This window comes from Haliotis cracherodii, unplaced genomic scaffold (genome assembly GCF_022045235.1).
Source record: "Haliotis cracherodii isolate W230 unplaced genomic scaffold, xgHalCrac1.p SCAF_1, whole genome shotgun sequence".
Lineage (NCBI taxonomy): Eukaryota > Metazoa > Mollusca > Gastropoda > Lepetellida > Haliotidae > Haliotis > Haliotis cracherodii.
The window spans coordinates 38,129,809-38,155,368 of NW_027266264.1; the positions used below are offsets into that span (position 1 = coordinate 38,129,809).

At 39.1% G+C, this 25,560-nt stretch overlaps 2 protein-coding genes across 5 annotated transcripts in view; one reads left to right on the top strand and one right to left on the bottom strand.

Moving 5' to 3' along the window:
- The window catches only part of LOC139477467 (uncharacterized), a 23,018-nt gene extending 14,636 nt beyond the window's left edge, over positions 1-8,382 (bottom strand). The window contains exons 1-4 of one of the 3 annotated variants that reach the window (XM_071260018.1): positions 8,207-8,382; positions 5,318-5,595; positions 4,358-4,564; positions 4,046-4,185 (exon numbers count right to left, since the gene is read on the bottom strand). In XM_071260018.1, coding sequence (XP_071116119.1) covers positions 4,046-4,185; positions 4,358-4,564; positions 5,318-5,579 — 609 coding nt within the window. In that variant the 5' untranslated portion in view covers positions 5,580-5,595; positions 8,207-8,382. Of the gene's footprint in view, positions 1-4,045; positions 4,186-4,357; positions 4,565-5,317; positions 5,596-5,935; positions 6,014-8,196 lie in introns of those variants that run through there. The other 2 variants (XM_071260019.1, XM_071260020.1) reach the window with 2 other exon arrangements.
- Positions 8,262-19,866, top strand: LOC139477503 (centromere protein H-like). Of its 2 annotated transcripts, none has more exons than XM_071260022.1 (8): positions 8,262-8,441; positions 10,195-10,375; positions 11,002-11,050; positions 12,369-12,440; positions 13,052-13,135; positions 14,830-14,945; positions 15,796-15,898; positions 16,155-19,866. In XM_071260022.1, exons 2-8 carry the CDS (start codon positions 10,204-10,206, stop codon positions 16,303-16,305), a joined length of 747 nt encoding a protein of 248 aa, XP_071116123.1. In that variant the 5' UTR covers positions 8,262-8,441; positions 10,195-10,203; the 3' UTR covers positions 16,306-19,866. The 2 variants fall into 2 exon arrangements, with proteins under 2 accessions (XP_071116123.1, XP_071116122.1); XM_071260021.1 differs by lacking the exon at positions 8,262-8,441 and adding an exon at positions 8,633-8,740.
- The last annotated feature ends 5,694 nt before the right edge of the window (positions 19,867-25,560 follow it).

Sequence of the window (25,560 nt, forward strand, 5' to 3'; positions counted from 1 at the left end):
TGTCAAAACATTATGCAATGCTTAAAACATATACAGTTATGCCTCGTTTATACGGACACTTGCGTCATTTCAAAATTCGTCCGTATAAACGAAACTCCGTATAACTGAAACCAGCTTTTTACTGGAAGAGTTACTTCCCTTCAATTATGCAACTCATGACAGATGACAGAGCAAACAGATACATCCACTCAATCTTTATTCAAGACATACACGTTTTAAAGAATCTGTCATGGAAGTTTGAACTTTACATTTTGAGGTTTGAATTTAAAACAATAATTCCAAATTGTCCAGATCGCCTGTGTTCTCATAATATGTAATCAAGGTCTCTATACAAGCACAAGCTTCCTTGTGAGTGACTGTAGTGGCTGTACATGTACAATAAACAAGCTCGTCTTAAACGTAACTCAGTGTCACTTGGTTAATTGACTTCTCACGAATCAAAGGATTACCACCAGCGGAAGGATTACCACCAGCGGAAGTGTATTGTCCGCGTAAGTGAGACAATTTTGTGTGCATTTCAGTGTTTTGTGTATGAAAATGACCATCCGGTTCCAGAAACTGAATTTACGTTTATACGGGTAAATTTATATAGTAATTATTTCGTTTTGAATGAAAATCGTCCGGGAAACGAGGTTTCCAGAGATCTGAAGTCCGTATAAGCGGGGCTTGACTGTATAATGTATGAAGAAACAAACCATAAGCACAACACAAGCACAAGAATAGCAACTCAAAGAAGCAAAACATGTGAGGTTTTCAACAAGTTTTACGAGCAGATAAATAAATAGATCTTCACTCTCCAAGTGACAAAAGTAAGTGAGGATCCGTGACATCACTTCCCTTGATTACGTTGAAGCTGTGTGACAGGGTTGGCCTCTCAGCTAGTTGAAACTTCTTCAAGCAAGATCTTCACAAAACTCTTTCTCTCTGTCAAGAACAAGCAATAAATGCATTAAGGAGTAATGCAGGATAAGAAAATAATTTTCAATTGAGCATGATCCATAATTTTTGGGTGTTTATGGGGGGTTCATCAGAATTTAACAAATTTGTGGTCAGTAAAATACCCAGATCCGTGGAAGATTCTCATCCCTGAGTAATGCTCACATTATCTGGAAGAATGTTTTGATGGATGCTTTTTAAATGACATTTTTATTCATAAATTAAAATTATTTTCCATATGAACACAGTGGGAAAATGTGTCAGCAAATTCAACCTGTCCACCATTACAAGTGACATATTATCTTGCATGAAACATCACAATACTGAGTTACAAACTAATTAGCATAGCCTTTCCTGATGACATATGACATATGACACTGTGACCTATCTCACCTTCCACGAAACGTCACAAGTTTGTGTACACAGCGCGTGGTCTACGTTACTTGTTAATGGGCATGAGAACAGACACGTTTACGTTTTTTCTTCAGCTAATTGATTTTAATCTGATACACACGATAGGAGTAAACATTTTTTAATTAAAACTGCTGCAATTCAGTTGTGGTGGGAAATGTTAGCTGCACTGGGTGCAACCTGACAATAAACGTTATCTGCACTAGCAATGTTTTACCAGCGCTTGTGCAGCTTGGATATAACGAAATCGTTACCTTGACAGGCCAATACTCATCATGTGACAAGTCAATATTTAAGATCAGTGTCAGTCACATGATTTGGGGGTCTACATTGAAATGTATTGTTCCATCACGTGGTAAAGAATAACTAATGGAATTGCAAGATTCTTATTACAGGTATAACAAATATATATGTCCACCTGTCCTTCAGCAAGTGCACTGCCAAAACCCACATCCCAGCTGGAAACTAGTCTGGATGTAACATCCGTGTGTGTTTTGTGTTCTGAAGGGCTCAAAAGTGGAGTTACCAGTTTCTTCTATAATCACAAATGGTTACTTTGAGACAAATCTTTAGTAAATCTTGAATTTTAAGACAAAAACTTGTTCACCATATGGCAGAATGTGCCGTCCTAGTGACAAGACATGTACAATGTTTAAAATCATCTTAAAAAGGCTGATAGTGTCATACATGCCTTAAGTGCATTGATGATCAACTGAATTAGCTGTGGATATATTTGGATATTAATAATAAATCAAATGCACAAAGATGTGCACAACATCTATTCATTAGCATGTAATAAATAATCTAAAGTATTCACTAAAAAGAAGTTAAGGACCATTCAATACTTTCATAACTGTAGTTAATCCGTCATGCCATGACATATTTTCTATAGTTATTTGAAAGAATAACTTAACTTCCTTGGAGTAGTATAAGGCTGGGACGAGTCCAAATTTACTACCCGGGTACCCAGTGCAATTCTCAAGAGTAGGGAACAAAATGTCTGATTGGTAATTACCGCAGCCATGGCTAAAACTATTTTGATACATGTATCAAACAATCAGATCATGCGTTCACTGAAGCTTTATCTTTACTCAAACATAAACAAGTCAAAAGGAATGTCTGCATAGTCAGAAAGAAATGCGAACATTGGCGACTTGTAGTGTAACCACTGAGCTATAATGCCTTTTTGTCATTAAACAATATATCATGTGACTAACCACGGGTCCGGGTACTCCTATGGGTACCCGGGACCTACTCAGGACCCACCTGACCCGAGTACCCGAGTTACCCGTCCCAGCCCTAGAGTAGTATATAATATATACTCGGACCCCAATGTACCGCGGCATTCATCGTATCGCGGCATTTGTGATTTCCGATAGTTCACGCGGGACACGCTTCTTAGCGGCTGTCTATTAATGCAAATCAGTAACCAGGAAGTGCTCACTTCATAAACAATTTCAATTTCCTCGGAATGTCCCGTCTGCTGTAAGTAAGGAGTTATTAATCCGTTGATACATATTTCTGGCATCTGTTGTAATATTGCCTTACCCCCATCTATCAATGGCCAACGATATAACCCGCAGTTCCCCAAGTAAACTTTCTCTATCGACCTGAACTAGGCCATCTGCATATTCATGGCGACTAATGAGGTAACGGAAGTTACGTAGTCCGCACATTTTTTCCCGCTCTGTGCCCAGAAACTATTGGGAGATCATAAGGGCCATAATGCCAAACTTAGAAATACGTTCTTCACCAGTAACCAAAAGATAAATACATACTTTGGACATACTAGGAGTGTTTTTTATTGTATATTTATTGTTGACTTTTAACATTTTTCCATTTTGTGACAAATTTTTGTCATCCAATTTTTAAAAAATAATCTTAAAATATCATTTCTGATATTTTGATGTTGACTTATAAAAATATTTTTCTCTTACTTTTCGGTAAGTATGCATTGAATACCTATTGCTGATAACACATTTAGAATTTTACTTGTGCTGTCTTTGCACTTGTCTGGACAAATCACTGATGTCCTGCATGATCATACCAAGTGGTTGGTAGAATTATGTCCTCTTTTTGTCCAATTCGGACCTCCATACACAACTTTTCTCTGTACCGCGATACGATGGGGTTCTCTCCCTTGCCAAACAGAGCGCGAGGCCCGGCTTTTACTCGGAGCTACTAATGTAAATAATGAACTTTTATCAGTAAAATATGCATTGTTTGATAACATGAATGATATCTGATACAGAGAACACGAATAAACATAAAGGTTAGTGAGTGCATTTTGTTAGGTTTAGCGTACATGACAAGTACCGCGATACCCCGAGGTTGCAGGCTACTTTTGAAACTTGATTTAACTTGCTTGTTGACATGAAAAACTAGTTGCATCCTGGTTCCATGAGTTTATCAAAGTTGAAACAGAGATGCATAACTAGTCTAAATAAGTACAATCTCAGATCTCTGATGACTGTGTCATGAATTACACGTACATAACACAGGGATTAGTGATATAGTATGGTACCATCACAACTGGATGTTGTGTTAGTCAGAAAAACAACTGAATTCTTTTTACATGCACTTTTCAATAACAGGTTGTATTGTTCCAAGTTTTATATAGCTAAATCAAGCTCTGAAATGTAATGTTGTTGGATAGTTAGAAAAATTGTTGAACTGCATTCAGTATAGTGTAACTCACCAGTAATGTCTTGTACTTTGTATGCCAGGAAATGAGAGATGACTTGAATCTCTCCTGCCCTTCATTAATGCCAATCACATGATGTCTGGAGAAGGTGTTCAGCTTCTCGGTGTAGGCTTGTAAGTCTGCCAGGGAACAACCTGAACCCCACATAGTGTATACACATTTTAGTCAAAAGAATCATTTGAGACAAATTCTTTCCCACCTGTTGAAGTGTTTTTCTAGTGTTTAACCCTTATTCCTGATATTTTGTGTTACTTTGTTCATGCCTACGGATTTTGTGTCTCAATAACACTGGGTCTTACTGCTTACCGTGGAACTTATAAAAAGTAAACACCACTGTGAACATGAGTCCGAGTGATGTCAGGATGAGCTGAATTGTCTCCCCTGAATTCAGCTTCATCCTCTCCATCTGTGGCCAGAGTGAGACACCTCCCCCAACACTGAGCTTGTCTGCCCGCTGCCGCACTTCCTCATGCTTCTTTATCAACACTTCCTGTTTGTTCCTTAATACGCGACCTGATGGGAGAAGAGACATCAATCGGGAAAAAATAATGTTGTGAAAGTTTAAACACAAGGCTTTTTTCAGCAGTTCAACACTTCAGCGGTATATTGTATGAAAGAATTAGAGTACAGTGTACTATAGGGACCACTAATATTTATTTTGTTATTACCTGAAGTTCATTGAAAGCATTTCAACTCTCAGATGTCTTGGATTAGGTTTCCCCACCCCCTATAGTCATCACATTTTATAGACACAATATGTTCACTTCAAAGGCTATGGCCTTGAAATCACTGTTTTGCTATTGTTAATTGAGGGTGTAAATTGAGGTGAGTGTCAGTACTTAAACCAGTTAATCATTTGCCTTCAATTATTCATTGCCGTTTTGAACAACCGCAGATGTTTTGCAAGGCTGATTGGTGACAAGTAAGAGTACGCAGGGAGTTTGCTATATCCGTTATAAGCATGTATGTGATATACATCAATTTTATATGATAAAATATACAGCAAATGTCAAGGACCAAAACATACAGTTTGATATGTACGTCAGTTGAAGGTAAGTGTGTTCATTATAAACATAGTTTACTGTAGTTGTAAAGTCAGTTGTATTGTAACCACCATGTATCAGTGATGATAGCTGCTAGTCTTAAACCCCAGTCAAGTAACATTTCTGTAGGACATGTAAATGTTGCTAATGAAACAATGGAAAATTATTGCACTCCTCTCAAATGGAAATGTGTGGGGCCCCAATTGCCGGACAGTGTCATTACCTGGAGTCATCCTGAGTCGTGCCAGACCTGGACTTGTGTTGTCTTCAGTCTCCTCACTGCCTCTTCCCTCCAGACGGTCTTCTAGCCTCTGTCTCAGATGAGAAATTCCATTCTGACTTGGTGTGCTGATGACTTCTGGGGTATTCATTATGTTGACTGACCCATTTGATGATGAGTGCTTCAATGTTGTGAAGTGATTGGTTAGTTTGGCTTGGCTCCGTGACCGAAGCCTCACTGCAGCAGGTTCTGATGTTCTCGACATTGCAGTTGAGGTGTTTCTACAAAGAGAAATATCTAAAAGATAGTTTTGAATTTTAAAATTGACTGATTGCTTTATGTAATAAAAAAATAAAAACATAAAAGATATTAATAGTACCCGTGCCAAGGTATAATCTCTTATCTGAGATCCGAAACACAAAAAGGGTTCCAATGATTTGTCCATTGGAACAAAGAGTGAGGCCTGTCAGGAAAGGTACAAGGTACTCTGACACATTCCTTGTCATGCAACACTTATACCCCGTTCACATGCCAGCTGATACTCATGTGAGGAGTATCTATACATATCGGAGTAAATTTACTCCTGGTGTGCTTATGGGTAATGTGAACACATTTACTTACATATGCAATATTGCTCCTGGAGTATGTTTACATGACCTAAAGAGGTCATGTAAAAGTATATTTACTTATAAGTATGTATTTTGTGCCATGTGAACGCAAAATACTTTTGCTTAGGTACGCAAAACTGTTTCATCATGCCTAAAAATAGCAACATGTGACAGGATCTCTATTAATAGCTCAGATCAGACTATCATTCAAAACATTTACACAAGCCAAGTTGCTTACAAGCCGAACAGAACAGCTGAACTTTGCAAGTTTTACAACAGACTGAATGAAATCCTGGGAAATCTGCCAGCCACCTCACCTGTGAAGGTTGTTAAAAGCATAACAAGAAAGCGGAGATTGATCGAATCTGATGATACAGATAACTCTGATATTGTTAATGATGATGATCTGGAGACGGAGACAGAAAATAGTAGATACTGAAGCAAAAGAGACCGGTACAGATTTTTAGTAATTGAAACCAGAGAAGACAAAAAGAATGAAGGTCCTGGAGAAAATACTACAGAGGGTGGAGAAATAATGGCAAAGGAAACTGGAAGGAGATGCATATATTCTATACAGTTCAGAAATCCCTAAACCGATTCAAAGCCATCCAGCACTGCTTTCAGATCCTCCTCCTTTGGAAATTTGACATAGTTCAACATCATTGTGTCAACAAGGGCTTCACAGACATCACTCAGGAAATTTCCAAACAGTTAATTTCCCAACTCCACATAGATTTGCAACTGTCCTGAACTCTGCAGAGGATGCAAGCCAGTAGACTGCTACAGCTACTTTATGGTCAATGTCAAAATGTTCCCTAACTGGCCTCAAACTCATTGGACAGGGATTCCTGTCAAATATATCAACGAGTGTCGATATATTTGATATCAAAAGACACAAGGGTAAGATTTTATTTATCATCCAATATCATTCTTTCATTGAAGACCTGTGAAGATCCAGTGTAGAAAAGGTCTTCAGCAACCCATGCTTGCTGTAAAAGGCGACTAACAGGATCGGGTGGTCAGGCTCGCTGACTTGGTTGATGCATGTCATCAATCCAAATTGTGTGGAACGATTCTCGTGATAATAATCCCTTGATTGTCTGGTCCAGACTCGATTATTTACAGACCGCCTTCATATTGCTGGAATATTGTTGAGTGCAGCGTTAAACAAACCAACCTTAAATTGAAATATGTGAAAATAACAAAAGCGATATCTACAATGTAGATGTAGGTGGTCCTGTAAACTAATGAAATGATGTAGAGTACTGTACGTTTTAATAATTATTTTAGAGCATGGAATGAATCATTGATCATTAGGACAGCAGTCATGATGGATGAAATAACAGACACCAATAACTGCGCTGATGCGCTGTCGGTACAATTGTGCGCCCGATTGGCGCAGTATATATTTTTTTCTTATGCGTCCGTTCTCAACATTTGTGCATCGCATAAAACCCTGAACACCCAGTCCAGAACATCAGCATTATCAGCAGGCATGCTGGTCTCTGCTTTCAGGTGAGCTTTCACCTGTTTCAGCTTTTGAAGAATACCTTCATTGACTTCATGATCACCTGGTACTTCATTTGTGAAATGAGCTGGTCGCTTACTTTGATCCATCTTGTGAGTGAGTGAGTGAGTATGGTTTTACGCTGCTTTAAGCAATATTCCCGCAATATCACGACAGGGGGACACCAGAAATGGGCTTCACTCATTGTACCCATGTCGGGAATCGAACCCGGGTCTTCGACGCGAACGCTTTAACCACCAGGCTACCTGGCCGCCCCTGATCCATCTTGAGAGAAAATCAGTATGGCGTGGTAGAAAACAAGAGCTGTCCAATTTAATGGATAGTTGGAGTCAATGAACAGTGGTCAGTCCCTGAAGTGATCTCATGCTAAAACAAAGCAAGGTTCATTTGGGGGTTTGGGGGTTATGGGTTGGAGAGGTACAGATTGGTATATTATTATAAGGGGCTTGTGAATTTTAGGCTATTATAAAGAATTTAGGAAAACAAAGGTTAACCATCAAATAGAATGAAAATTAACTAGTTGAAGTGTTGGTATTGATACAGATACCAAAGGGACAATCAAATGTTCTTGTTGGTGCCACTGTCAAAGCAATGATATTTATTGGAATGTAATTTAATACTACTCTGCTTTGCATCAAAAGACAGTTCTGTGCATAGGCTTGAACCCCGGCCTTTAACTTCTGACATATAATATCACACAGTTAGGTGACTTTTAACCTTCAATTGTTCACACTCAATCTTCGCACTTTCGCTTACCATGCCACGTCCGCCATCTTGACACTAGACACACCTGCGTAGAGGTGAGGGTCGGTCCTCAGTTCTGGTATGACGTCACTATGACCTCACCAAAGCAAGTTCGCGCGAGGATGAGCACGACCATGCTCACCATATAATTTTGCGCCATAAGTCAACCCTTCTCTATCGTCTTTGAACTTGCCGCCAGCGGAACCGGAAGTATGATGGGATACACACATAATGTACTGGGATAAAGGTAGTCGTTAACTCAATATTATTTGTTATTTCCGCCAATTAAACGCAAGTAAGTCTTATTTCTGAAAAAAAAAAAAATATTATCCTTGTACAATCATTACTTAACCAGCTTGCGCAAGAGTATATGAAAATATCTTAATGTATGTTTTCTGTACCTCTTCCGGTGTTATGGACTCATCTGTTGCAAAACATGGCGCGGGAGGGCCAACAAATTTGGATAGCGTTTTACAGATCGGATTGTGCACTGTGTAGAACCGCCTTGAAATTATCGAGGCCCTTCAACTGATTAATATTCCTAGTGTACGCATGTTACATGTCTTTAGCATTTATATCGTTTGGCTTTGTCAAACAATCAAATATGACTAGAAATTACCATTCACAAAGTAATATTTCCAACATCAATACAAATGGATACCAGACATACCACTTTAAATACACGCAAAACCTAAATTTGACATGATTGCTTTTTGTTTCAAATGTGTATTGCGACCGAACAAGAAAACAAGAACATTTTACAATCTCATTTTACGAAGCCAGGCATTTTCTCTTTATTTTTCTCCTTTACTGATCCAAGTTGCACAAGCAACAGCTATCCAAAATTCCACGTCAAATTGTTGAGTTTCTATAGCTACAGAATCTGTTTTACTCTCAAATGATTGCCTTGATCTGATTCTCATCTTTAACATTATGCACATGTATGTAGAAGTATTTCTCATATTTTAAAACCAATATCAGAAATGGATTTACTGTCCTGAAATAGAGCACTGTTCGTACGACTACCAGGTGTAAGATAAAGGGTTAGCTGTGTCGTCAACCATGACGTCGTACAGAAGTGATGACATAATACAAATGTACCAAATCTGATGACTTGGTAAACATTCTATGAACCGTCCATGCTTGTCATTGAATATATTACACCAAGTGTTCATGAAAAGAATAAATACAGCTTCTGTACATTTCTAGTGGTGTTACAACACGGTGATACAGTATTGTATTGCGATACAGGGCCCACGAGACCATGCATCAAATTAAAACTTGTGTGTCGCGTAATATGATACATTTCATCACAAGTTATTTTGGTGCAAAAACAGGTGAATAACAACAGAAACTTTTCAACCACCAGCTTACGCAGATTCTGTTGTATTTCATGGTTGGGCACAAATTGCATTACATTCACAGTGCCATATGGCCAATATGTTCTGTCCTGCAGGTCTCTCAAATTTTATAACAAATGATTCAGGGTTGTGATACTCCTGCAAAAGGAATGAATATCAACTTGTGAAAGAAAAGTACTGTATCGGGGTACAAATTGTATTGCACCCATAGTATTGTGATTCGTATCATATCGCGACCCCACCATATCGTAACACTTCTAACATTTTCTTTGTGTCCATTGAACTTGTTGAGATGCAAAACAATGTCTTATCCATTAATAATGTAGTATGACCCATAGATGATAGTTGCACCTGTTTTCATGGATCAACACTTTTTATTTTGTTGTATCAGTACAGGCTATGTGCACTAAATTGAAAGTAAATGGATTTTTCAAGAACAGATACACTAAGGTTCATTATGTATATAGTATATTAATACAGAACTAGGACTTTCTGGATTATTATCAGATTATTATGTTGGTCTGGTCAGACAAAACTACTGAAGCAAATTCTGTAGTCTGTTTCATACTGATTCTGTTGCTTTCATGTTGGGCATATATGTTGAGAGACAATAAGGACTTCACCTTTACTCCATTACAGATTGCCAGAATGAGCATCAGTCAGCAGACACCCCCATACAGTATAGCTGTGGACATAGTGGAGGAAGAATCTATTTCAACTGACAATCACATTGTCCCAGCTGAGACAGTCAGTGATATCATCGCCACCAGGGACTGGCTAGATGGCCAGTTGGTTAACCAACTCAGTCAGATCCAAGCAGGTTTGTCATACATGTTTCGTTTCTTTTTAGTGCGGGGTCGTTATAGTACTCATCTTGTTTGTCAGTCTGTATGTCCACCTGTCCGTCTGTCAGTATTTCGTTTCTGGAGCATAACTTGAAGACCATGAAAGATTTTTCCTCCAAACTTGGTACATGTATTAACCAGGGGCTGAAGTGGTGCCTTTTGCTATTGTGGAGGCCGGGGGGGATTTGTCACCATCTGATGACTCTTGTCACAAGCCGTGCATGCTTTCTGTTATTTAAAGTAATATTTGTAGCTAAGATTCAGTCCTTTTTACTTAAGTTGTATGTCTTGTAACACCACCTCTGTGCTGAGCCCTGTAAGCGATCTTGATATTGACTAGTCGCTACACAGAGCTATGGGCTGTCGAGTGTTTTCCTAATAGATCCCCAATCCGACTTTTTATGCTTTAGTGCAAGTGTCATGATCTAACAACAGCTGCAACATGATTTACTTCCTAATGTTAGAACGTGCAAGTTCTTGTCGAGTTGAAAACTGGACTGGTAAAGATATTTTATACGCCTTTCCGCTAAGGGATGGTGGCCAAAATTCTGTAGCCTCTCAATGATTCCAACCTGGAGTAGCTGTTCTCTTTATTTTTCAGATCAAGCAGATGTGCCATTAACGAAAGATGTTGAAGTGGCAAGGGAAAGGTAGAAGAATTTCAAACGTCCTCTCATTGCTTTCACACGTCATCCTGTATCTTTTGTGCAGGGTTTAATTGAAAAATGCAGATGTTCACCACCCTTTCTTTTAATACAGATTTTATGTAAAATGAAGTAAGAAATTCGAATACAGTTGGACCCCGTTCTCAAAATCAGCTATCTTGAATGATATCAGATATCTGAGACCTATTCTCAGTTCCCAACCGCCTCACTATACTATTACAAATACATTTGATGTCTTGTCTCGAATTTGAGATACAAATACATAGCACTGTGTAGAACCTTGGACTCAGTCCCAACTTTGACTTCACTGTAGACTTGTGTACCTTTGACTTGAAGTTTGCATTTGAAAATTTAGCAGCTTTGAGAAGCGCAAATAAGCATTTCACATAGCTGAGATCAATTCTCCTTGGTACAGGTTGTGAAAATCGAATTGAAGTCGCAAACAGCGAGCACTTGTAACATTGTCTAACTTAGTTACATCCACAGATTCCATGGGCATTAAGTGCAAACACACATCTGTCCAAGACATTTTCCGTGAAAAATAAAGTTAATTTCTTTTATCTTTTCCTGCATTACGACTAATGCTTCTACTGCTATTCTCTGGACCTAGGAGACGGATCTGTGAGAGGTCCTGGCTACAGAACAAGTTGTACCTACCAAGTTGTGTGGCTTGCACCCTCATTTCTGACCCCACGTGACTTACTGTAACATCACGTAGTATCACATTGATAGATTGACAGACGTCTGTGAATTTGCTCAACAGTTCAAGAAACAGATAGCATCCTCGGCTTATCCTTTTACATATCCTTGGATAACCTACATGTTCTCTGTCATGTACAATCTAGTCTGATATACGAGGGTGGTCCGTTCGACATACGATAGCATGTTTTTGCCTACTTAAGGTTTTTCTGGCTTTCCACGAGCACGTGTGTTGTACCTCCTGCCATCTTGTTTGGCACGCTGTTGTGTTTACATGTCTCGTGCTTTGATAATTCAGAGTCTGTCTTCATGGTCTTAGCTCTTCTTTCATTTATTAAATAGCTTTCTATCAGGGGCCCTTAATAAGTCTCAGTTTTTAAGTTGATCAGTATGGCTGGCTGGCAGGCCATGCCTCGTCATGGATGTCCGGATATCTGGAAGTTACAAGATGCTTCTGGTTGGTTCAAGATACCACTGTCCAACTGTATATTTGTTTTAGCTATTGGTGTCACTATACCAAAAAAATCTCTCACAATTGTATTCACAGTGCAACAAGGGATGATACAGTTGACAGTGTTTAATTGTGGAATGTTTTTGTAAACAGGATGAGTAGGCTACAAGAGGAGCTGCTGTCCGAGTCCTCCAAACTGTCCTTGCGGGAACTCACTTTGAAAAGGTAAGAGAGAGCTGATAGGGAAAAATAGTAAGTGAAGTGAGGATGCATGTTATTATGCTTCTTAGATTTTTACTTTAAAATAATTGATGTGTTTTTAAGACATTTCAAAACTGAAAAGATATCTGCAAATTTCTTCTCAAATTTGTTTGCTTTAAAACAAGTTTTAGCACTGCAAAGGAAGTCTACCAAGTCCATACATGCTTTAAAAAAGGCCTTGAATTGTAATGTCCGTCTTGAAAATCCTTGAAAGTTACAAACAAACTGACATTTACTTGTTAATAAAACTATTAAAGCGTATGAAAATATGAACCAAGGATGTTTGAGTGAGAATTTTCACAGTGATAGATTTGTGTGCCAAAGACAATGAAGAATTCATGAGAAACTTAATTTACTTTTGTTTGGTGTGAATATCGATCTTGTTGGAAAGTTTCTGATGATCATACTGCTTTTGATGGCATAATATAAGAGTATAGTTTGGTTGATTCTTAAAATATTAACAGACAAAGGCCTTTGAATTTTGATGTTTCATACAGATCCATATCTGTATGAACCTTGGAAGAATACTTATTTAAGATGATGAGGCATGCCCTGAAATATTATTTCTGTTTCAGACTCCAGCTAGGCACTGCACTTTCCCAGGAATTGTTTGGCCCAACTGATCCTGATGGCCCAACAGTGGACAACACCGTCAAGAAGTGAGGACTTGTGGAGCTGCCCCTGAATAGCATGCTCAACAGACCAACAAGTCCTTTGAGTTGGAAATACAAATCAGTATACAAATGTAAAAAAATGCAGAGTTGCATCCCTTGGCTGTGCCAGAATCTGCTGATAGAATAGGTTTACTTTTAGGATGCCCAACTTGAACTGTTTTGTATTGGTAGTCCTTGTATTTTAAGTCAGTCTATTGCAAAAAAATAATAATAAAATCAAACACTAGCCAGTCTATCCATCTGTCCGTCCGCCCGTAATCATTTCCTTTTTTCCGGGGCAGAACTCGAAAACAATTCAGTGTATTTGATCGAAACTTGACAAATCTATCAGTCACATACTGAACTGGTGCCTTTTGCTATTTAGGAATTTTAGAATTTTTTATTTTTTACGTTTCCTAAGCAACAAGTTGGATTTAAGTTTTTAATACAGGGTGGGTTCACTTATGGAGTATAACAAATAAACTGTTAAATATTTCCTTGTGGAACATTGCATATCTATATATGAAGCACATACTGAACTGGTGCCATTTGATATTAAGGAGTTTTAGAAATGTTTATTTTAGAATTTCCATTGCAGCTAAGAGAAATGTTGGATCAGTTACCTGGTTTGGGACCATAAGGTTAAAGTGGGCTGGGGATATAGAAGACTTTGTTGACCATACGCTTGTTTAGTTATTGTTTCTTGTAATTTGTCATTTGTTTGCATAAAAGAAACACACTTGTTTTACTTTCCATTTCATATGGATGCGATTATGGTGGATCTTTTGTGAGTAAGCAATGTATGCTTCTTCAAGAACATTCAACTGTTGACTCATTACATACAGAATTGCACATTTACTTGTGGTTACTTTACAGACAGCTGCCGGGGGGGATATGTCATCTTTCTGATGACTCTTGTTTAGGAACGAAAAAAGAATGTGAAATACATAGTGAGAAATAGGATAAGTATAAGTTGACTGACAACACCGAAGACACAATTTATGGATAACAACTTATTTGTTTTCTGTAAAGGCGTTTCGGAATAGATCCTTATACCGTGGTCAAGCAAGGTTGGGTGAGACTGTTGATGGTGTTGCATACACTTTATCATAACATTTGCAATTACTCTAAATACCGACCAGCAGACATCATAAAAGCATTATTGATAAACGTTTGTGAGCTGTGCCACTTCCATCATGTTATCCTGCAGAGGATATGACTGAAGGACTGCGTAACTACCTGCTCAGAAGGGACATGGTCGCTTGCGCACACCAGAAACCTATGCTTTTAGGTTCTAATCCTGGTTGACCCTAATTATGTTTCTAGTTTTGCCAGCACCATACAATGTGCTCTTAGGTTCTACTTCAGTAGTGATCGTCTGAGACCTGCATCACTTCGGGCTTTCCTCCCATATTAAACTGACACGCCGCGATATAACTGGAATACCGTTTCAAGTGGCATTAACCCCAACTCACTACTTCGTGAAGTGCAGGAAGAAGAGACCACCAGTCCCCACATCGGGCTGCATGATGCCGTCATGCTTCACCATCTGTACCCACATAACAGTCACGGTACCATGGAGTTTGTCTCCTGAATTATGGCTTGTAATTACCCAGACGGAATCTGTATCCCTTTCCTGGTGAACATGCTCCTATCATCGTGCTAGTATGCAAAGTGTAGTGAAGAATTATGTATTTCAGAGAGCTGGAGGATATGGTGCTGCAACAGAGCAACCTTGTGTCCAAGATTATGAAGGAAGAAGCAGAACTCGAGATGCTCCACACAGAGCTCAAAACACTCAGAGAGAAAAACTTTGGTGAGCATCTTGTGCTGATTAATCTGATGCCGGAATACATTTCAGCTTGTTTACTGGATAATTAAGATTTAGCATATTCTCCCTTACTCATAATGATTGGTTAATAAATGTCATGTTATCTACTGCTGTATTAGTGTACCTCAAATTTATGAACTTGCATCAACACCGAGGAATGTGGGTAGCAGAAATTGTACACATTTATAATGATCAAAAGCAGCAGAATCATGCTCTGTTCTTTAGTTAAAGAACTTTTTATGAATGCCTAGGCAATGTTTAGAAAAAAGTGTTGTAACCAAAACAGACACGGGTCATTCATGATAAGTGAAATGGTACTCCAAACCTGGAGGTGTCACCTGTTCTGTTGATATTTGAATGCATTAAATTTGCCATAATTGCCTGAAATGTTAGGTCAACCTCAATTGGCATGTTTCAACAATGATATGACTCTTCAAGATGATATTTTGATCAAACTCGATACCCCATCTCAAGATTAATGTTCATATCCTCAAACATGTCACAGACCCTAAGACTATATATTTACAGAATTCAAAGCATTTTCTAATTAGGACATAGGTGTTTCAATGAATTCTATTTGCCGTTATTTTTCATGTTAATCATAATAATGAAGATATATATAACTGATAACAAATCCTTTTAGTAAGCACACTTGGCACTTTTGCACAATATATATAGGTAACCCATATAAATAAACATAAAGTATGTTACATGTCACAATTATTTCATGCCATTCATAATTAGTGGAAGGAAATATTTAGATTTTATATCTTAATTGGTAGTTTGAGTAATAAACTAGCATTTTGCAAAAATTGAGTATGCTGTATTATTTCAGAAATGAAGGCTCAGAACAGAAGGTCAATGAACCAGATCCGACAACGACAAAAGCTTCTGGAAGAAAAAGCTGATGACTTTCGCCAGCACAAGGAGGGCCAGAGGTAGTGTGGGGCATATAGTTGTGCTTGGATAACTCACGGTCATGTACAGGCTGTGATGGAGTTGATACAGGCTTACACACTGTGTATTAGTAACCACATATTCTGCAGTAACGGCACTAGCTCCACAAACATGTTACGAACCAATTGTTATTGTTAATATGAATGCGTTCATTAGTTAACTAGTGTAGAACTCCTTGAGGTATGCTCCAGCACAACCAAGGGTCCACTGCAGCAGATTTGTTGTTTATTATTTCAGTAAGAAGGAGCAGCTTGAGGGTGAGATGACAAAGATTGTGATCCAGCGCCACACACTGCAAGGCCTCATTCTGGGCAGTGGAATCAACTGGGCAGCTGACCCTGCCATGGAAGAGCTCCTGCTCAGTCTCGGGGAACCACTCAACTTGTGACAGGCTTCCTTCTGACATGGGATGTTAAACACGACCAAAGGAAGCTGCATCGCTGCAGGCTACATACAGTGCCTTATCAAGTCGACATGTCCTCAGATGGTACACAGAAACTGTTGGTCATCGTCATTTTCTTTCCAGAAGTAACCGTCCTGTTGTAGGTCCATCACAAATCAAGCTGATGAAGAATTTTGTATTTGTCTTTTTATGGAAATGATCATTCATGTTTCTTGAGGAGCAATCAAGATTAAGTGCAGAAGTTAAAGGGATTGCCACTTTACTCTTGGTACCAAGGCCTGTGAACATATTGCTATGCTGGACTCCTTGAGAGAACATGAATGTGATGAAGTATACTGAACTGTCTTGGAGATGAACAGTAACACTGTGCTGCATACAGATGTTAAGGAGGAACGGCTGGGTCAGCATTCTTATGTATCTTAAATCAACTTTGTATACAGCTGGTTTGATATTTCACAGATATTGACTTTCTTCAGCAGTCAGAGTGTGTGATTTTGGACCATTTGCTTTGAAGACATGACAAGCCTGTAAAAAAACAAACATAGAACTTGATTGGTAACAACTTCTTGTTTATTGCATAAAGCACATTTAAATGTAGATTCTTACACCGTTTTCACTCCAGTTTGATAATGGTGTAAGAATCTCCATCAAAACATTGCTATATGCAATAAACCAGAAGTTGTAACCAATCAAGTCCTATGTTTTCTTACTTATTCACCAACTTATAGAAAGCCAATCAAACAGTTGACAAGCCCTTATGATTTGAAAGTTGTTGTTAATATACAAACGTTTTGGTGAGTAATCTTTCCTTTTGCCTAAATCACCACGTTTATGTCATTAAAATAAGACTGAGAGTCTTTAGAAAAAACTGCTATCCCCAGATTCATTATGTCACATGAACACTTCGTTTAAACGCCACACACTCTGTGGAAAACACTTCAAGCAGATCGTGGCTTTCGTGGCATGTGCAGAAACGAGCTTCGCTGATTTGGTTGATGCATGTCATCGATCCCAGTTGTGTGGATTGATGCTCATGATACAATTACTGGATTGTCTGGTCCAGACTGGATTATTTACAGACTGGCGTCATATAGTTGGAATATTGCTGAGAGGGGCGTAAAACCACAAACCAACCAACCATCAGAACCACATGATCAGTACATTCACTTCAGCAGTACCACAGAATCAGTGCACTCGTTTTAGCACTGCAAGGGGCGGTGGGGTAGCCTAGTGGTTTAAGCGTCCGCTTGTCACGCTGAAGACCCAGGTTCGCTTCCCCACATGCGTACAATGTGTCTGGTGCTCGGCATTAAGGGGCTAAACACAAGGCTTGGTCGGCCGGGAGTCAGTATACTGTGTCCGATTGGGGTATTCATGTTAAACTGCGGCATGGTATCTCAGTGGGCTAGCACTATAAATCGGCATCAGTCCGGACTGGTACAAGCAGCCACACACATGTGCATGCACATCGCTATATAGGTGCAATAATCTTGGACGCAACGTTAAACCCCATTTCACCTCACCTCACCTCAGTACACTCATTTCAGCAGTACCACAACATGATTAGTAGACTCAGTAAATACTTGTTGTGAAACAGATGTGCATGCTGAATTTGTTGATCAAATGTAAAGTTGCTCTAAATCACCCAACAACATTGAATTAAACAAAGCAATTCTGCAGTTTGAAGAAGAAATAACATAAATTAAATTTTACATATATTATAATTCTGATAAAAAAAATCAGCTACACTATTTCATGTTGATACGCTATAGTGAATAAGTCCCACCCCCCCTCATAACATAACATAACATAACATAATATAATATCTGAGTGACTGTTTCAATACACTTTGGCCTCTCTTAGTATCCTCTTGTTCCTTACAGGCTGGATCTTGTCTGGAATTTTGCTTTTGGTCTTTCCGGTGTACGATCTTTGTGCCTTTTTGGGATGGGCTGGAGGAGCTATGACTGGGAAACTTGCCTGTGTCTTGACAGGTCAGGGCCCCAAGGAGGGTTGCACGCTAATGGAAGGATTGCAGCTCCTCCTCCAGCTTCTTATCTGCTCCACCTTCGCCTGTTTCTCCAACTCTTCTTGCATTGTTTTAGTTCCTGGAGTTCGGCATGCTCCATTGTTAGACAATGCTTGTGGTTTATATATTCTAGTCAGAGGTCTCGCCTTTCCATTCCAATTTCACACAGAAAAAACGATCGTTTAGTGATTAAACAGTAAACTAAACAGCTTAATGTCTCCACTTTTAAAATGCGTTTAGCGTTTTGTTTCTGAACACTACTTGTCAGTTTCTAAACACCAACCTTTAGGTTTCTAAATATACATGTTTAGTTACTAAACACCTTGTATTAAACACTGCGTTTAGAAAACTAAATATGCCTAAACGGTCGCCTTTTTAACTGAATTAAGCTAGAATCAATATCATATGATGTCTTCATACCTATGAAAAGTACATAAATGGGATATACACATTTTTTAAAAAGAAAAGTAGAATTAAACATTTTATTTTGCCATTAGGAAATATGTCAATCTAGTCTAGTCAATCATGCATGCTTCAACTTTCTTCAAGAAGTGAACACATTTTTTTGCTTTTGAACCAAAGGTTTCCTTGAAAAAGAGTTCTTGCATAACGCCTAACATCTGTGCATACTGCCTCGGGTAATCCAGCCAAGCTACATAGTATATGGCCAGCAGCTGGACCTGTGCCTTCCTGAAGTTCCTTATGACAGGAAGGTTTACCCCATCAGCGTGTATGATTGCCTCAGTTATCCGGTTGTCGTTTATAAAGATCTGAAGCATTGGCCCTACTGGCAACTTTGTTTTCTCGGCTTCCTTGTCAATTTGTTTAGGAGACTCCTGCAACCAACATATATGCATGATAAAATATGATAATAATAATGATTATTGGCATGATTTCCTTCACGGCGTTGAATAAATCATTTGTTGATTTTTCCACTGACCTCCAAATTTCCCCGGCTTTCATTACTTTGATCTCCATGAAAATCTGCAATATATGAATAGATGTATGTTTGGGTTCCTGAGCTTATGGTACATAAATATATCAGCATAGAAATTCAGTGAAGTGGTCAGGGTGGGCATTGTTGTCAATCTATCTAATAAAGCTCACTAAAATGGCAATGTAATTGGTTCTTTTAAAAATAGCCCTATTCTCATGCCGAAATTTGCTTACATGAGTACTTTTGCACACTATGTAAATATACACACAGGAGCAGAAATTCATTTACTTTCTGTTCTCATGGGAGTTTAGAAACTAGATGTATTTTCAGAATACATATAGACTTTATCTATCAAAAACTGTCAGTCTTGTGTCACGTTGCAAGATCTTAAGACTTCTTAATGCAAAGAGAAGAACAGGTTTTCACTAGCCCACTTTCTTTCGACAGGCTTTGCATTTTGTAAATTTTTGGAAAGTAAATGCTGTGTTTCAGCAATAACACAGTTCACAGCGTTTTCTGAAAGCTTGTCTTTTGTTTGCAGTGCGAGAACATAATTTATCTCAGTGAACTCTATCAAAGAAAGAAAGATATTGTACATCTTGCTCATTTTCATGCTTAAAAAGATTCGTTTTGTTCCAACCGTTTTCATCATCTATTGTTTCCTCGCCTTCCTGAATATCAATTGGGGATTTTGCATGTTTCCTATTCATGTGTTTTCTGAAAGCCAACAAACCTTTTGTAGAATACGAGCAAGTGCATGTCACAACAAAGTTTCGGTCATGTTTGTGATATCGGACAAGGTGTTGTTCATAGTTTAAAGGATTACTTGTGGCTAGAAACACATTGAACAAGTAAAATTATCCATTCTTTCCATAACAATTAGGACAGGCAAAAACAAGTTTTTCTGTGATAGACCTACAAGACCATGCACCCCACCAGAGAAGAATAAATTCCACAAGTAGCAACACCGCTGCTTTCTTAATCAACGTCAAATGCATTGTATTTACAAAAAATGTATGTAAATCTTCATTCTACATATCCCTACATTGTACTGATTCAATGTATTGCCTTAGATGTTGACCAAATATGTGTTTTAACTGCCAAAATAGAAAAGAGAAAAAATCACCTGGAAGATCCTCACTGTGGTGTAAGATGGCGTCTCCGACAAGGGTAAAAGGACGCGTCGAAAGGGCAAGGTCTCAGGCGGGATAACTCTTAATCTACACATTAGTCGTTTAGAAACTAAACAGGTGATGAGCCTTTAATTCATACATGACGAATGTGTCCAAAACTATTTATTCACATTAGTTTTTGTTAAAATAGAGACAGTACCACTTGTTTCTTTAATATAATAACTTCTGGGATATTTTGTAAATACATATATACACGATATGTGTTTAGAAACTAAACCACTATGTTCATATACATATATAAACTAAACTATGATGCTTAGAAAGTAATCATGCATGTTAAATCAAACTAAATACACTTCGTTTAAAATGAGGGCGTTAAGAATTCAAACTAGTTTTATAACAGCTACACAATAGAAAATGCAGTTGTAGAAGTCCACTGTATGTTAAGATATGTGTTGGGTTATTTGTATGGTCACTGAGCGTGTTTTTTTTATATTGTGATCTATCCGTTACTTAAGTGCAGCGTGTATTTCCGTTTTTCAGACCAATGGTAAATTGAGAGATGTCTATGTTCACATGGTTTCTGCTTACCTCTCCTCCATATCCCCAACTTGCGATTTTAAGTCCATGTATTGAACTGAAATTGACGTGAACTGTTTTAAACATCGGAAGTTCCACGTCTGCATGTAGACAAAGTCTATCTGAGGATGGAGGGCGGTCGGGTAGCCTAGTGGTTAAAGCGTTCGCTCGTCACGCCGAAGGCCCGGGTTCGCCTCCCCACATGGGTACAATGTGTGAAGCCCATTTCTGGTGTCCCCCCGCCGTGATATTGCTGGAATATTGCTAAAAGCGTAAAACCATACTCACTCACTCACTATCTCAGGATGGTTCTTAAAGGGCCTACATCCACTTGCCAATAATGGTTAGATATATCGATGGAACAACACATTCTTTGTAATGGAAATACATGAAGACACATTATATTAATTTCCGTGGATTTGCCTACCTCAGCAGTAGTAGTGTGGAATGAAATAACCAGCAATCCTCAAGAGTAACAAAATCTGAGTTTCTAACTAGAAAGAAATCTCTGATCTCAAAACAATGTGCTGTGAACTTAGGTTTTGGGTTCAGGAATGTCGTGGAACATTCTGTGACCTTATTGCTATTGTTTAACGCCGCACTCGGCAATATAAAGCTATATGACGGCGGTCTAAATAATCGAGTCTGAACCAGACAATCCAGTGATTGACATTAGTGACATCGATCAAGGCAATTGAGATACGATGACATGCATCAACCAAGTCAGCGAGCCTAACCACCCGCTGAAAACCTATGATAGTAAGATTCCAATACCTGATCATGTTTCTATTTAAAGTCGGCACCATACCCGTGCCCGCGAGTGGCACCAAAGTTGTCAACGCCTAAGACCAGCATTACTTCGGGCTTTTCTTCCACATAACACTGGTACGCCGTATTATACCTGTAATATTGTTCATTATGAGTAGGGGCGGTCGTGTTATTGCCTTATTAGTTTATCCTCTAGACTCAGTTTCGACGCGAATATGACTGCAAGATTGTTGATGATGGTTGGGTAAAGCAACAATTTCTTGCTTAACATCAACGAAAAAAATACTAAATATGTTACTGATGAAACGTTTTTATGGACACAGGAGTTACTTATAAGGCTTTATCTTCTCTATAGGATCATAAGGTTTACAATACAACCAAATATATTTTAGACGTTGTGCGGAACTGATATAATATAAACAAATATGTATTTGCAAATGAAATCGTATTGGCTAACATCAATGTAAGCCATTGACATGTTCAATAGTCTATATTTTGTTTACAGGGTGTACCCTATCTTGTGCAATGAAGCCTGAACATCATCTGCCAAGTCATTTGATTCAGTCTTTCCACCAACCAGATGCCTGTCCACAACTGATATATGCATTTTTCGAGATGTAGAGAGAGGATTCCAGGCACGTCTGAAAACCCGTGAAGTCAGGTTTTCCGTACCGTGTCCTTTGGACGTGTTTAGGTCTGTGTACCATTCTGATGGCGAGGTGCATCTCCAGCAAGCTGATTTTACCAAACATTTTCTATCCGACCACTGGTGCTATCATGTCAACGTCCATGGAGAGGGAACTCTGTGGACTTCCCTGCGAGGGCCTGGCCGCGTGTGAGGATGACTTCCACCTGGGTGGTCCCGTGATGGTCGTGTGCTGCTCGTGAAGACCCCCGTCGAGACAGAACAGTTTGCAGTGCTCACTCGAGCTTGTGATGCATTTCAAAGTGAAAATGAACTCACAACAACTCATGGCTTTTTGTATACTGAGTCAAATTAAAAACTTCACATTTTTAAAAGTAATCCAATATATGATATACAACGGACAAATGTATAAGAGAAGGTAATTTTTAATCATTAATGTCCAAAGAAGGATTTTAATTAACGGTGGTAACCATCATTTGTTCCAAGCACCTACGGTATTCGGTAATAACATCAACAGTTTAAATCATAAGTCCCAAGCACGAGAATCTGATGGCACACAAGTTCAGTAGCGTGTTTGGCCACCATGTGCGTTGACAACTGCCACACAACGCCTCCGCATGGACCTTATGATGCTTGTGAACACATGATTGGGAAGACGACGCCATTGTTGCTGCAAAATGATGCCAAGATCTTGCAAATTCTGTGGTTGGTTCTGGAGAGTGCGCAGACTTCTGTCAAGAGCATCCCAGACGTGTTCGATGGGATTGAGGTCGGGAGACCTTGACGGCCAGTCCATGACGTTGACTCCCGCATTCTGAAGGAAATTCCTTGTCAAAATTGCTGTGTGGGTCTGGCATTGTTGTGTTGGAAGATCAAACCGGGTCCGTGTGCTGCCATAAAAGGCAGAAGTTCTGGTGCCAGTACCTGGTCGCGGTAAGCAGCAGCGTTGAGGTTGCCACAGATGACATGAATCGGGATTCATCACTGAAGAAGACTTGATTCCAATTCCTCTGAGTCTATCGTAAGTGTCGCTGTGCCCACAATTAACGTTGACGTCTGTGTAATTGAGTCAGAATCGGCCCGCAGTATGGCTGTCGTGCTTGAAGGTGAGCAGTTCTCAGATGGTTTCGAACAGTTTGCGCACTCAGTCTACCCCTAAAAAGTTAATTTCTGGTTGATGTAGCCGTCAAAAATCGGTTACGGAGGTGACGTAAGACAATCTGACCATCCTCTGCATGTGACGTCACATGTGGTCGACCTGGCCGAGGGCGATAAGCGGTGGTACCCGTTTGCTGTAGACGCGTCTGTAAATCATAAACAGTCCGTCGACTACAACCCATCGTCCTTGCGACTTCAGCTACGGACGTTCCCGTCTGCAACATGCCAATGGCACGTTCAATGATAATGATAACTGGTCAAAATGTTAAAATTTTAGGATTGTGAAGTTTTTAATGTGGTTCAGTATATATATAGTGTATATAGTTTTTTCCACAGTGAATATTACCTTAAATTGTTTGTTCAAAATGTCTGACAACATTACGTATGCACAGAACTTTAAATTCAAGGACTCTTTATTATTTTCAACTGACGTCAGTCCGTTTCTGAATAAGAAACATTTAGAACGGGCTGACAAAATTGCTATATCTTTGTTTGTTACTCATAAATTTCCGAAACAGCTCCACACTGCAAAATGTCGCTATGGTAACCTATCATACATAGCCATTGTAAATACATGCAGTTATGTCAGACAGACAGGATGGAAACACACATTGGACGTGTTTGTGGCTCAGTGTCCTCCAAATTGAAAAGTAAATATAAATCTGGCAGAAAAGGGCAACTTTTTATGGGTGAAAAACACTGTTTTTCTGTATTTTCAAGTGAGCTACTGTGTGTTCAAGGGGGTGGTAACGCTACAGTTACTGAGTTTTTAAGCGAAAGAGTAGAGCAGGAATCAAACTGCCAAGAAGTTTGGCACACGCTCTCTAGTCAAGGGCCTTCACCTATACACCAAGCTAAATCTGATTAAACTCTGTCGTTTCTTCATGAATTCGGTTTAACGCCTACAACAACCACCAGCGGTTCAAAAAACAGTTTAGTCAGTTTACCGGTGTCAACTCCAAAACATTATTCCGACTTGCCAGAATCTGAAAAGCTAGAGCTGCGCTCCCTTGTCAATGTTTTGGATCGTTTTGGCGTAAGCGATTCATCATATCACGAAATTTCACAAATTCACAGAGAATTTCCTAGAACTACTGAGATGTCGTCTTCTGTAGTCATTCAACGTGTGCCAGGTAATGTGCTGGTGGCGATGCTTAGCTTTAAAGATGAGCTCAGGAAGAAGGTAGCGCAGCATATCAAAGATAATCCTGACGTAGATAAGGTGTGTGTTAATATTGGCGGTGAAGGCACCAAAGTTAGTAGGATTTCTAATTTTGTCATCTTTACATTCCACATTGTCGAACCTGGCAAGACACTATCATCTTTAAATTTAAATACCCTCGCCATTGTACAATGTAAAGAAGATTACCATAGTTTAAAATCCTGTCTTTATCCAATGTTTAATGACATCAATGATATTGTAACTGTGGGTCATATCCAAGTGGGTTGCAGAGAGATAGGCATTGACATTCTTTTTTCGTCAGACATGAAAATGATTTCAACAATGTTAGGCCTTGGTGGCGCTACTGGCAATTATGCTTGTCCCTGGTGCAAAGTGCATAAGAATGATAGACATGACACAGGGGAAGGACATTACACAATGTGCAGACAAAAGTTCCCATGGTGCTCTCCGTGCCCCGCTTATAAAACCTGAGGTTCAAAAATACATTGGGGATGAGTTGCATCTACTACTTAGGATAACAGATGTGCTAGAAAGGAATTTGATAATGGAGGCATGCGATACGGATAAGTTTCTAGTTGAAAAGAAAGAGAAGGCAAGACATGTTGACGAGATAGCACAGTGCATCAGGTCCTGTGGTGTTTCATTTTCTGTTTGGGAAGAGAGGGAGAGAGCAAAAACTTAAATTGGACAAGTCTATCTGGTCAGGAAAAGAAAAAGCTTTGAATTATCTACCTACAAAGCTTAGAGGCAAATTAAATCCTGACACCGAGAGCATCATCATCAACCTTTGGCAAAACTTTTCAGAAA

Coding starts and splice junctions, on each gene's coding strand:
- LOC139477503 (XM_071260022.1), top strand. CDS start 10,204: ATGAGCATCAGTCAGCAGACACCCCCATACAGTATAGCTGTGGACATA. Junction 10,376..11,001: donor ACTCAGTCAGATCCAAGCAG/GTTTGTCATACA, acceptor TTTATTTTTCAG/ATCAAGCAGATGTGCCATTA. Junction 11,051..12,368: donor GTTGAAGTGGCAAGGGAAAG/GTAGAAGAATTT, acceptor TTTTGTAAACAG/GATGAGTAGGCTACAAGAGG.